General features: G+C 42.0%; 1 protein-coding gene across 1 annotated transcript in view; it reads right to left on the reverse strand.

The window, feature by feature from the left end:
• CCDC107 (coiled-coil domain containing 107) overlaps window positions 1–12,556 on the reverse strand; it is a gene marked incomplete in the record, with an annotated part of 750,510 nt that overhangs the window by 628,565 nt on the left and 109,389 nt on the right. Inside the window, 1 exon segment of the mRNA XM_044059421.1 lies at window positions 4,494–4,638. Coding sequence (XP_043915356.1) covers window positions 4,494–4,623 — 130 coding nt within the window.

A 12,556-nucleotide genomic window follows, 5' to 3' on the forward strand; every position in this document is an offset into this window, starting at 1 on the left:
CTTATATACTCTACATCTCATCCCAGTGACCAGGTGCATCTGCAGTTTACCCCTGCTCCTCCCTCATCAAAAATATTACTGTTCTATACTGCATTTAATATTCCAAAAACGCCTACATACAAGGTATCAGGAAAAGTCTGGAATAGAAACCTTGTCCCTTTTCCTCTTCTGGTACTAGTTGAATAGCCCCCATGTTTAGGAGGGAAAGTACTTGTTTCTGAGCCTCTGCCCACTGATTTGGGGACAGGTCTGGCCACCCGTTTGGAGTTGGCAACGTGTGAAAATGAAATCTGTATCCCTGGGACACTATCTTTAAAACCCATTTGTCCTGGGTTATAAGTTGCCAGTTTTTTGCATGAAGAACCAGTTATTCCCCCAAAAGGGCGGCTGAGAGGTAAGTGCTTGGTAATTTTAAAGTAATGTCATTGAGACTGTTTACCATAGGGTGGTGTCTTGTTATTTCCAGATTTGGAAGTGGAAGCACCCCATTGCTTAGTTCTGAGAGTTCCTTGGGACTGAGACCTGGTGCTTTTGGAGTGTCTGGGTTTGGCTTAGTGGCTCTGGAAGGAGATGGAAAGGACCAGTTCTTAGTAGGCCAGTGCCTACTAAGTCTTGTAGGTTGTACTTGTAAGAAATCTTTCACAGTTTGCATAGATTTAGCTTTATCTTCCATCTTTTTTAGAACTTCTTCAGCCTTATTGCCAAACAGACGATCCTGATGCAAAGCAGCATCCAACAATTTTGCTTTAACATGATCAGGCAGAGATTGCTCCTTAAGCCAAGCATGTCTTCTAAGCACAGACCCAGTAACAGTAGCTCTGCAAGAGGCCTCTAAAGAATCAAAACCACATTGCAAAGTATGTTTTCCAACTTGTTCAGCTGAATGCAATAAATCCTGTAAATCTGTATTTTCCACGGTCAGAAATCAACATAATTTTCTGTTTAAGCAGTCCCATGATATGCTGTTGATATTTTAGCATATGGAATTGACAGTTTAAAGCCCTGATTGTCAGGGTTGCAGAAGTATAAACCTTTTTACCCCATCTATCCAGCGCCCTGGAGTCTCTATCAGAAGGGGTAGGATTTTTAGCAGTAGAAGCCTTAATGCCCTTGGGCCCCTGAGAAATGGTTTCTGGGTCCACAACAGGATTTTTTAAAAGGAATTTGTGGGACTCAGGAACCCTGTAGTATCTGTCTGGTTTACTAGGGGCCATACTGGATTCCGAAAACACATCATCAGCAATGACTAGTACAGGAGGTATAGCCAAAGGCCTATGCTGAGGAAAAAGAAGGAAATCCCTAAGCCTCTTTTTGGATTCAGAAAATTCCTGGCTTTCCCAGTGGAAATGCTCCCTTAAGGTATGTAAAGTTTCCCCAAAAGAAAAATCCTCAGGGGGAGAAGCAGAGGGAATGGAATCCTCTGCATCAGAATCCTCATAAGTAGGTATGGACAAATCCAGGTCATCAGAAGAGTCAGAAGAAACAGAGTCCTGTTCAGAAGAGTCACAGTCAAGTTCAGCCCTAGGCCTATTAGAAGGGGGGGGGGGGGCTGACTACCTCTAATTAGAGTAATTAAATCTTCAGCCATTTTGATCATTTGTTTTTTAGGCATAGGGGCCTGAACATGTGGCCTGGGCATCGTTTTTTTTAGACATAGATCTAGATTTATGCCTTAGTATTGAAGGTGGAGTTGGTTTAATATGCAAGTCTGTAGGCCTGAATACACCCTCAGAAGCCGGTGCCTGCACAGAGGCTCCAGACCCATCCAGGGTAGAGACATTCACGGGTTCCATAGGTGAAGCATCTTGCGGCATACCGGACTCTGAATGGGTCTCAGTAGAGGCCTGCGAATCAGAAGTAGTGGGTATCAGGGGCTGCGAAAGCGCCTCACTAAGTACCGGCGAACTGGCGACTGGCTTAGGAGAAGCGTCGTCGGCAGTTTTAGACCTCAACGCCCTGTCTCTGTCTTTTCCTTTGTGTTTTTTTGGTATTCCGGTAGTCGGATGGCTAACCGACATCATTTCTGGATAATTAAACCGAGAACTGAAATATTTAGAACCAAAAAAGTACAGACGACGGATAGTGCGCTGATTAAATAATGCACAAAACTGACAGCAAGGTACATCGCGGTCAGGGCCTAGGCAAGGAATACAGTACAAATGAAAATCCTTATGAGGTATTTGCTTTCCACAGGTAATACAATTATTAACTTTTACTAACATCTGTAAGGAGCAAGAAAAAGTTTCCCCAACAGGGTACTTAACTTTTAGTTGAAGACTTCGGTTCTGAAACTCGAAAACGAAAATTTCAGGAATCGGCCGACCAGCACTTGCGAACTGCTTTAGCTTCGAGCACAGCACGGCAAGAAAGACTGATGTAATGGCGTTGGCTGCATGTTTTATACCCCTGACAATCTGACGTCATGGAAGAAGGGACAGCAACCGACGCAGGACCCAAGACTCTGTTAATCAGGCCGACTGAGGGCAACCTGCCAGCAGATTACCCAAATGTAATGACTGCAAAGGTGAAACACGAAGAACATCGTGCCTCTTCCGGCTCCAGGGAGAACCTCGGAGACCAGAGCCGAGGGGAGTTACGGATCCGTGCAGACTTGCTCGGGGATGAGAGGTCCTGGGACCTCTTCCTTTTTGTCTTCAACTCTCTCTCCCGCTCTCTACCTCTCCTCTGCTCCATTACCACAGGCTTAGATGCAGGAGTTTGAGTCCCAGCCTGGGAGGGAGGGGAGGCCAGAGGAAGAGAAGTGGGTAATTCCGAAACCCTTCTAGCGGAGGTAATAGCGACCAGAAAGGCTGTTTTCCAGTATAGAAATTTTAGATCTGTAGATGTGGCCGCTGTGACTGAAGCCGATGAGGGCCAACTTGGCCTTTCTATCCTTCAAAGCTTGGGGATTGAACTCTGCACAAATGGAGCAATCCACGTTAAGGTGGGCCACACCTAAGCACAACACACACAGAGTGTGGCCATCCGCTGGGGAGAGCTTATGGCCATACTCTGTGCAGCGCTTAAAGATAAGCTTTTCATCCATACTATAAGGGAAGAAGCCTTAAAAAAGAAACAGACAGACAAAACTTTCTTTCTTTAGGCTAATAACACACACACACCCACTCACCACACTGGACTGACTAAGGAGGGGGGGGGGGGCGCCACAGACAAACTACTCTAAACTAACTCAACTACAAACCTACACTCAATGCCAAAGCGATGGGAGGGGAGAAAGTGTACCTATACTAACCTGAAATGGCTAAAAGTAACAGAAATTTTAGACAAACTTACAGTCAGAATCACCCTGCTATCTGGAGCTCTAGAGACACGATGTTTTACAAATCGCGGCAAATGAGATCTGGGGATGGAAGGCAGTGGAGGTGTATTATGGGTAAGGGGAGGAGTCTGGAGCTCACAGCTGATGCTAGTAACCTTTGCCGGCATGGATCCGATACGAATCTGTATTCCCACAGGTTGAAGACCAAATGAAGTAAACTACTTTAGATTTGTTGTTTTTATGATATTAATTTACATAGATATAACTTTCACATTTTCTAAATATTTCAACAACCAAGTAACACAGATGAACTCCTTAGCCTCATATGAAAGTTCTAAGCTAGATGAATAAAATGCAGCTGACAGTATGTGTGTAACTTGAGTGGTTGCTGAAATATTGTAAGTTGTTTACAAAAATATTACAATTGTAATAGCTACTGTGTTTACTGTGACTTATAAAATTTGGTTTAAAACCTGGAAGAACCTAAAGATCATTACCACTATAAAATAGTTTCTGCTGAAGAGTTTGCCATTTATACTTTTTTTCACAGCCCCTATGGTTCCAGAGATATGAACATCTTGTTTGAAATGTGAGGACATAATTTGATTTTATCAAAAGGCTTAGGCTCCACCCACTGAAAGTTACAGTGCAAACTTTCTGAGCTCCATTGGAGTGAATGAGTTAAAGGAAAACTCCTTCTCCTACAGTTTAAGATTTAAAGAGGTCATCGTCATCTGTTATTTAATATTTGTGTTACAACTGACCATTTTGTTTTACTTATAGGGATGAAAAATATGTGAAGGGAACTAACTCCAGGAAAAAGTTATGCAGTAGAGGTATTTGCTGGCTGCAAACAAGTTTAATCACTGAAGGCTCTCGACTCAGAGTTGAAACAGTGCTTAAACAAGAAACTGAGGCAAATCACAAAGGATATGAAAAAGAAAGTACTCAATTTGAGTGACAAATCACTGCTTGAACACCACGCTGCATTTCATGGTGGGAAAGAACATTGGACCACATGGAAACATGTTTCATTCGACTCTAGTCAAATTTAACTCCATAGTTCAAATAGTATTGTTTTAAATGTAAGAATATTAGAATGAACAACTGTGACATCCATTTAACTCATTCTAATATTCTAAAACATTTATGCTACATGGATTTCTCTTTGCAACTGGAAAGTCTGTCAGCAAAAAATTAAGATTTTGTTTACCTGGGCTTCTTGGCTGTCGATAAGTATCACGGACTCCACCAGATCCTCCTCCTCCAAACAACCTGGGTATAACTACAGCCACAAAGAGTACCACTGCAAAAATAATCACCACTTGCTGATGGGAAGACATAGCCAGTCAAGTAATCTAGAAGTTAAAAATTAGAATGAACTGGAGCATAGACAGTAACTAAATACATACATCAACAGTGGTTATCATGACTTCTGGGTAGTTCGATATGATAAAGAAGCCTTTACACAACCTCCCCCTCACTTGCCTCATCTGCTTAGTCTTAAATGTTCTTAAACACCTCTGGTGACTTGCAATGTACCACTGCTTTAGGCCATACATGCCAAGGTCCTACAATGCTCTTCATGAAATGGCATTTGCTCAAACTTGTGGAACTGTTTCCCCATTATAGATTCCATCCTTATCCCCTTCTACTCCTTTTTTCCATCTTCAGTTCCACTACTTTCACTTCCCTCCTAATGTAGTGCACCCAGACTGAAGATATTCTTTCTTTTTTCTAGTGTATACATGCCAAAATGTATACATCCCTCCTCATACTCTTTAATACGTTCACTATTTTGGCAATTCCAGACTGTATACCATTCGCAAGTCTAATTTCTACTGCTCTGCATGGAACCAGACACTCTACTTCAGACTACTACTCTGTCAGTGCCATACAAAATGAAACAATGATCTCAGCATTTAGGGAATCAGAATGCTGTATTCTAATACAGGGAGCAGAAGGTTAAAAGAGATAATGTGTCTGGCTTCTACAATTACAAGATGTGAAACTGTATACAATATTGTAAATTAAGCTAGGATTGTATTAAATTTAATGTTGCCAAGAACAAAAATTAGAGGGTATTAGTCTAATGTTACACCCTCAACATTTCTGCTACTTGACCTGATTAAGTCAATTTCCCAGGACGGTCAGTTATAATGATGCTCCGGGTAAGTTTTAACCCTTGGATTATATTAACCAACACGTTTTATATGTGTGTGTGTGTGTGTGTGTTTGTGTGCTGACTCTTACGTTGTTTTTATGTATCCAACTCCTGTTAACTTTAAGTCTTGCTAAAGTTATTTTTTTATTTTTTATTTTTTTTAAGAGTAAGTTGATTCTTATTAGCTCAGAGTACAGGAAACAGTAGATCCCAGGTAAGGTCATTTATGAAAGAAAAAAAAAAAAAAGATGGGCCAAAGAACAGAACCTTGAGGTACTCCTTATTTGCTATAAGTGATACAAAGCAGTTGCTGGGACAGAGTAATGTGAAGGTATGGCTGGTGAGCTCTAAACTAATGCTTCTCTTACGAGGTCCTGCAAATGTCGGCAAGTTTACAAAGTAGTAAAAAATGATCAACAGTAGGAAATGCTTTTCTTAGATGAAGAATTATTCCTCCAGTTAGTTGGCCTGCTCCATACCAGAGTAAATATGCGCTGCCAGTGAGTAGATTGCTGTGATGGAGCAAAAAAAAAAAAATGCTGTCCGTTAGCAAGAATTCTAATACTTGCTTGAAGATAATACTTTCCAGAATTCTGGAAAGAGGACACAGGTTAGCAGTTGGAAGGATAAAGTTACGAGCAGTAGAAATCACAGGGATTCTAGCAAGAGGTGATACTAGAGCACGTTTGAAACTGAAAGGGAAAATTTTGTAAGGATACATAAGAGGATCTGAAAGTAAACTGCTGCCTAATTTAAGTACATTGGCATGAATAAAATGGAAATTGGGATTGTAGCTACTGTGTATGAGTTCAAGGTATTTTTGTACTTGCATCTTTGAAAGAGATTTTAAATGGAATGATGCTTATTGAAGGACCTTATGTAGTGGTATGCTAGGAGTTATGTTAGGGGATTACTGAAAAAAGGTTGAAGGTGAACATTTGATTACTTATGGCACTGTTCTAGTTTGTGGTTGCTTAGATGTAGGGAACATACTTGAAGAAGCAAGAATTTTTGCCCTCCAGAAGTGTTTGGGTTGCCTATAAATGTAGTCTGCAATTTATGACAGTACTCTGCTTTAGCACTAATGGTAGAAATCTGTGTTTCCTGTTTAAGTTGCTGATCAGTAGCATACTTGTCTATATTAGAATCCTTTTCCCAGTCTGACCAAGACTGATGTCTTAAACTGATAAGTAGCCCCAAATTGTTGGACAGCCATGACATTTGATTGCCCTACATCTTAAGTTTTTTGAGAGGATATAGTTTATCATGTGTAAGTGTGAGTAGGTTGCAGAATGTAGAAAGTGCAGAGCTAAGGCCTTTGCAGATATGCAGAGGGCTCCAATCTAAACTGGAAAGTTCAATAAGTAGGATATCAAATGAAAACTTTGCAACAGTTCTGAACAGAATAAAAACGTGGAGTAGTGTTTTTACTTTTAAGAGTCCACATAGAGAAAATAGGGCAGTGGGCGCTTAAGGAGTTAGCAGCGCTTGAGGTTGAATCAGTTTGTCAAGAATATTTGTTAGAAAAATATAGTAGTGTAATGTAGTGTAATGTTGGTATTAAGAGAGTTGGTTCTGGTTCCTTCTGAGACCAATTGAGTTAGACTAAGGGAGGCTGCTAATCTTCTAAATTAAGCTTTGTGTGGACCCATCCAATACTGATTAAGATCACCTACTAGTGCCACATTATAATGCTTGGTATGCTCAAGAACTGACTTGAGAGTTGTTCTGACATCTTTTCTTCCTCAGTTTTACTACAGATTATCCCACTAAGCCTATGTATCAGCCACTGTTGATCCCCAGTAAAATGCACAAGTACATCTTCTAACACTAAAGTTTATTGTTACAGTTTTGTGACCTACATTTTGCAGAATGACATGTGCCATGATGTATTACACCCCCCATCACTAATATCATACCATACCTAGTTATTTTTTATAATACTCATAAGAAACATATTGTTTCTACTGACACTGTCTCAAAGTAAGGATAGCAGGGAGATGCATCAATAGACTTTAATGGCTGCACTTCTGCACAAATGTGGGGTGTGTATGTTAAAATCCATGCATATAATCCCAGATCAACCACACTATTACATCACTGTAGATTCAGTAGATGCATCTGTGCCATGGTTCACATAGCTAAATAAAAAGATTCTGAAGCTTTGTATTAAAAAGCACCCCCAATACATTAGGAATGATGATGCATCACAGCACATAACTTGCCACAATGTGTGCATTAACCATTTTAATTCCCAGCTGATAACTTGTTGGCACACCCTGCAAATAGCCACATGTCTCTGTGGAAAGTATTTCCTCTGTTCGCAGCAGTCTTATCAAGCTGAGTAAATCAGCAAACAAGATGATTTTTCTCTCTAATGCACAATTTACACGTCAAAAAATTACCAAAAGCAATACCAGACCCAGCACTGAAAAATGTGACACTCCACTACTTACAGACTTTTTCTTGACAATTCCTCCATAAATACCTCCCTGTACTTCTAATCAGTCAGCCAATTTTCTAATCAGTCTACCATCATACCTTTCAACCTCTTACTGCAAGAAATCTGGACAAAGCCTGTCAAAATGGGGGGACAAAGGCCCAAAAATAGGGACACATTTTAAATATTGCTGTTATAAACTAAGTTGCTAGAATAACAGGATTTGTGTTACCATACATTTTCTGTAGGATATGAAGTCAAACTCAAATGATTGTCATTACTTACTGACTTCAATCCTTTAATCATCCCAGTAATTTGTCAAAAAAAAACAATTTTTATAAGGAACAGACCAAAAATATAAGCCAAAAATCCGGACATTCTGTACAGTTGAGAGGTATGTCTATCATTCTGACTACACCTCTATATGCTTATCTACTAGACTCTTGTGAAATATAGTGTCAAAGATCCAGACAACATATAGACAAACCATTCCACAGGACTTCCCCTTCTTCACTTTCTTTGTTTATCTATTCACAGAACCAGTGAGTTATCTGCTGTGTGAAGCAATGATAAAGGTCAACAATGTGAGAATTCACATTCAGAAAAGTACAGTTGTGTACACTTATCATAAATGTAGATGTTCGAGTGTACTCACTGTTGCAGTCATTACATTTGGGTTATCTACTTGCAGGTAGCCCTCAGTCGGATTGATTAACAAAGTCTTGGGTCGTGCGTCGGTTGCTGTCCCTTCTTCCATAACGTCAGGGGTATAAAACATGCAGCCGACGCCACTACATCAGTTTTTCTTGCCCCAGATGTCAGATGCCCCCTTAATGGGAAGCAATTAAATTTATAAATATACAAGGTTATACCTCCAACAAAAAGGCAAATACACCAAAAAGCTTTTGAAGATAGAAAAGGAAAGTAGAGGTATATTCAAAATAAGAAAGGGGCTGGAGGGAGGGTAACCAGGACTGCAACAGTGAATACACTCGAACATCTACATTTATGGTAAGTGTCCACAACTGTACTATGTTCTTTGTGTTTCACTGTTGCAGTCATCACTTTTGGGTAGATTCCCAAAGCTAAGGATGGGAGGAGGAATTTAAATAGCATTAGGACCAGCTAAAAGGCCCTGCAAGACTGCAGTGGCAAATCCAGCTCTGGATTTAGAGAAAATTGGCAGATGGTAATGCTTGGTGAAAGTATGTACAAAACTCCAGGTAGCAGCTTCTAGGATGTCCCTGGTAGGGACGCCTCTGAGAAAGGCTGTAGAGGTAGATACAGTCCTGGTAGAATGGGGTCTGATCCCCTGTGGGATAGGTTTTCCATGGTGTTTGTAGCAGAAATTAATGCAATGGCCTATCCATTTGGAAATGGTTTGCTTTGAAATAGCCTTCCCCTCTGCCCCTGCAGCAAATGCCACCAGCAACTGATCAGATTTCTTTTGAGGTTAGTTCTGTCCAAGTAGAATCTAAGTTGTCTGTGCATGTCTAAGGAGTGCAGAATCCGTTCCCCTTTGTTCTGTGGATTAGGAAAGAAGGTTGGCAAATGTATGAACTGATTAAGGGCCACACTGGATACCACCTTGGGCATGAAGGAGGGATTGGTCCTGAGGAACACCCTGTCCGCATGAAAGATGATGAAAGGCTCCACTGCCATGAGGGCCTGTAATTCAGATACCCTTCTTGCTGAAGTGATTGCTAAAAGGAAAGCTGTTTTCCAAGAATGGAATTTTAAGTCCACAGTGGCAGCTGGCTCGAAAGGAGGAAGGGTGAGCTTTTCCAATACAAAGTTGAGGTCCCAGGCTGGAGTTGGAGCTCACCTGAGGGGCCGTAGATTTTTGGCCCCTCTGAGGAACTGCTTAAGCAGTGGATGAGAGAAGAGAGGTGGTTCTGTGTTATAATGAGCTGAGATGGCTGAGGCGTGAATTTTGATGGAGGAGAAAGATAGGCCCTTAGGAAGCATCTCAGTTAATTATTGTAAAATCTGAGGTAAATTGGGCACTGTTGTGCTCAACCCTTGAGATTGGTTCCAGGCACAGAATCTTTTCCATTTTTCAGCATTAAGACTTTCTAGTACTAAGTCTCCTTGCCTCTAAAATGATCTCCATCACTGGTTTACTGAGGGATGGTACAGGAGAAATTATGTGATTAACCAAGCTGCTAGATTCAGTGTTTGAAGTTGAGGGTGCAGAATTTGGTTCTCCTGCTGAGACAATAGAGTAGGAGTCTGAGGCAGGTGCCATGGGGCCAACAGTGACACACTGTGCAAGAGTGGGTACCAGTGTTGGCGTGGCCAGTCTAGTACAATCAAAAATCATCCTTGGTTTGTCTTGTTTGATCTTTTGTAGTATTTTAGAGAACGGAGGCAGAGGAGGAAAGGCATAAACTGATTTCCAAGCTTGTTTGTGGGGAGTCCTTGTGCAAAATTTGCCCAACTGATAGTTTTGGGGGGAGGCAAACAGGTCTATATCTGGGCTCCCCATTTGCTTGTCAACATGCTGAAAATCCTTGGTTCCAGTTTCCACATTGTAATGGAATTATTAACTTTTACTGACATCGATAAGGAGCAAGAAAAAGTTTCCCCAATAGGGTACTTAGCTTTAGTTGAAGACTTCAGTTCTGAAACTCGAAAATGAAAATTTCAGGAGTTGGCTGACTGGCACTTGCGAGCTGCTTCTGCTTCAGGTACCTCACGGCAAGAAAGACTGTTGTAATGGTGTCAGTTGCATGTTTTATACCCCTGACGTCATGGAAAAGGGGACAGCAACCGACACAGGACCCAAGACTTTGTTAATCAGGCTGACTGAGGGCTACTGCAAACAGATAACCCAAAAGTGATGATTGCAACAGTGAAACATGAAGAACATCATAGGTAGCAGCTGCTGGTGAGTATTTTGAATTTTGGGATCACCAGGAAGGTGTTTAGAATGGATAGCTCTAGGATGGGGCGCCAGGTGCCCCCTTTTCTGGGTACCAGAAAAAGTTTGAAGTAGAAACCTTGGCCTTCCTGTTCTGCAGGAACGTGCTCTACTGCCCTCATTGAGAGCAGGGAAAGGACTTGCTTTTGTGCCTCTGCCCACTGGTTTGGAGGTAGATCTGGGAACCCTTTTGGAGTAGGAAGGATGTGGAAAGAAAATTTGTATCCCTGGGACATTATGTTGAGAACCCAGCAGTCTTTGGTAATGGTGGCTCAGGTGGTTGTGTGAAAGGAGAATTTTTCTCCTAGGGGTAAGTGAAGGTGGGCAGAGGGAGGGGGTGGGGGAGGAGAGCCCTTGTGAGTTCTTACCATAAGGGGGTGGCTTAGAACTCCATGGTTTTGAAGTGGAGGTAGTCCACTGCTTAGATCTCTGCATTCCCTGTGGCTGCTGTCTGGGGGTCTGGTTCCCCAGGGTCTGGGCTGAACTGGCCTGGAGGGAGCAGGAAAGGACTAGTGCTTGGTTTGATAATGCCTGCTGAACCTGGGTGGCTGGACCTGTAAGAAATCCTTAACTGCCTGCATAGACTTTGCTTTTTCTTCCATCTTTTTTAAGACCTTTTCTGCCTTAGTGCCAAATAAGTTGTCTTTGTGCAAGGGGGTATCCAAAATTTAGATTTAACATGGTCTGGCAAGGGCTGTTCCTTAAGCCATGCATGCCTTCTAAGGACAGATCCGGTGACTGCTGCCCTGCAAGAAGCTTCTAGGGCGTCAAAACCACAGTGCAAGGTGTGTTTAGTTACTTGACTTGCAGAATGCATTAACTCTTGTAACTCTTTAGATTCTGCACAAGCAGGAAAGGAAGACATTTTTTGTTTGAGGAGTTCCAGGGTATGTTGCTAAAATTTTAGCATATGGAACTGACAATTCAGTGCTCTGATAGCAAGAGTAGCTGAAGTGTATACTTTTTTACCCCATCTGTCTAGTGCTCGGGAATCCCTACCTGAGGGGGTGAGATTCTTAGCAGAGGTTGCTTTAAAAATCCTACTGCTGCCCTGAGGTAATTTCTCAAGGGCCTAAAGGAGTTAAAGAGAAATTTGTGTGAGTCGGGGACTCTATGGTACCTGTCTGATTTTCTGCATGCAGGAGGGAGGGTGTCGGGAGTCAAACTGGATTCCAGGAAAACATCCTTCACAACATCTAGGACTGGGGGGATGGCCAAGGGTCTGTGCTGTGGAAGATATAAGAATTCTCAGAGTCTCTTTTTTGACTGAGGATAGTCCTGACATTCCCATTGGAAATGCTCCCTTAAGGTATGAAGGGTTTCCCCAAAGGAAAAATCCTCTGGGGGAGAGGCTGAAGGAATGGAATCCTCTGCATCATAAGCAGAGAGGGGTTGCATGTCTTCATATTCAGAAGCATCACAGTCATTGGACTCCTATTCAGACAAAACTACAGGGGACAGATCTCTTTTCCTTTTGGAAGGGGTAGCTTGGCTTCCCCTGATCAGCATGATAAGGTCTTCTGCCATTTTAAGTATTTGAGACCGAGGCAAGGAAGCAGGTGCCTGAGACTGGATCATCGGTTTCTTGGGTTGGGCCTAAGAAACTCAGTCGTTTTCAAAAGAACGGTAGTCCCGAAAGAAGACGTCGGTTTGTGTCGAGAATCGGTAGTGCAAAGGACTTCCTCGGAAGCCGGTGCCTTCTAAGCGGCTCCAGACCCATCCAAGGTACAGACGACCGCAAGATCCTTA

Source organism: Protopterus annectens, chromosome 1.part2 (genome assembly GCF_019279795.1).
Source record: "Protopterus annectens isolate FY-2018-M chromosome 1.part2, PAN1.0, whole genome shotgun sequence".
In the NCBI taxonomy this organism is placed as follows: domain Eukaryota; kingdom Metazoa; phylum Chordata; order Ceratodontiformes; family Protopteridae; genus Protopterus; species Protopterus annectens.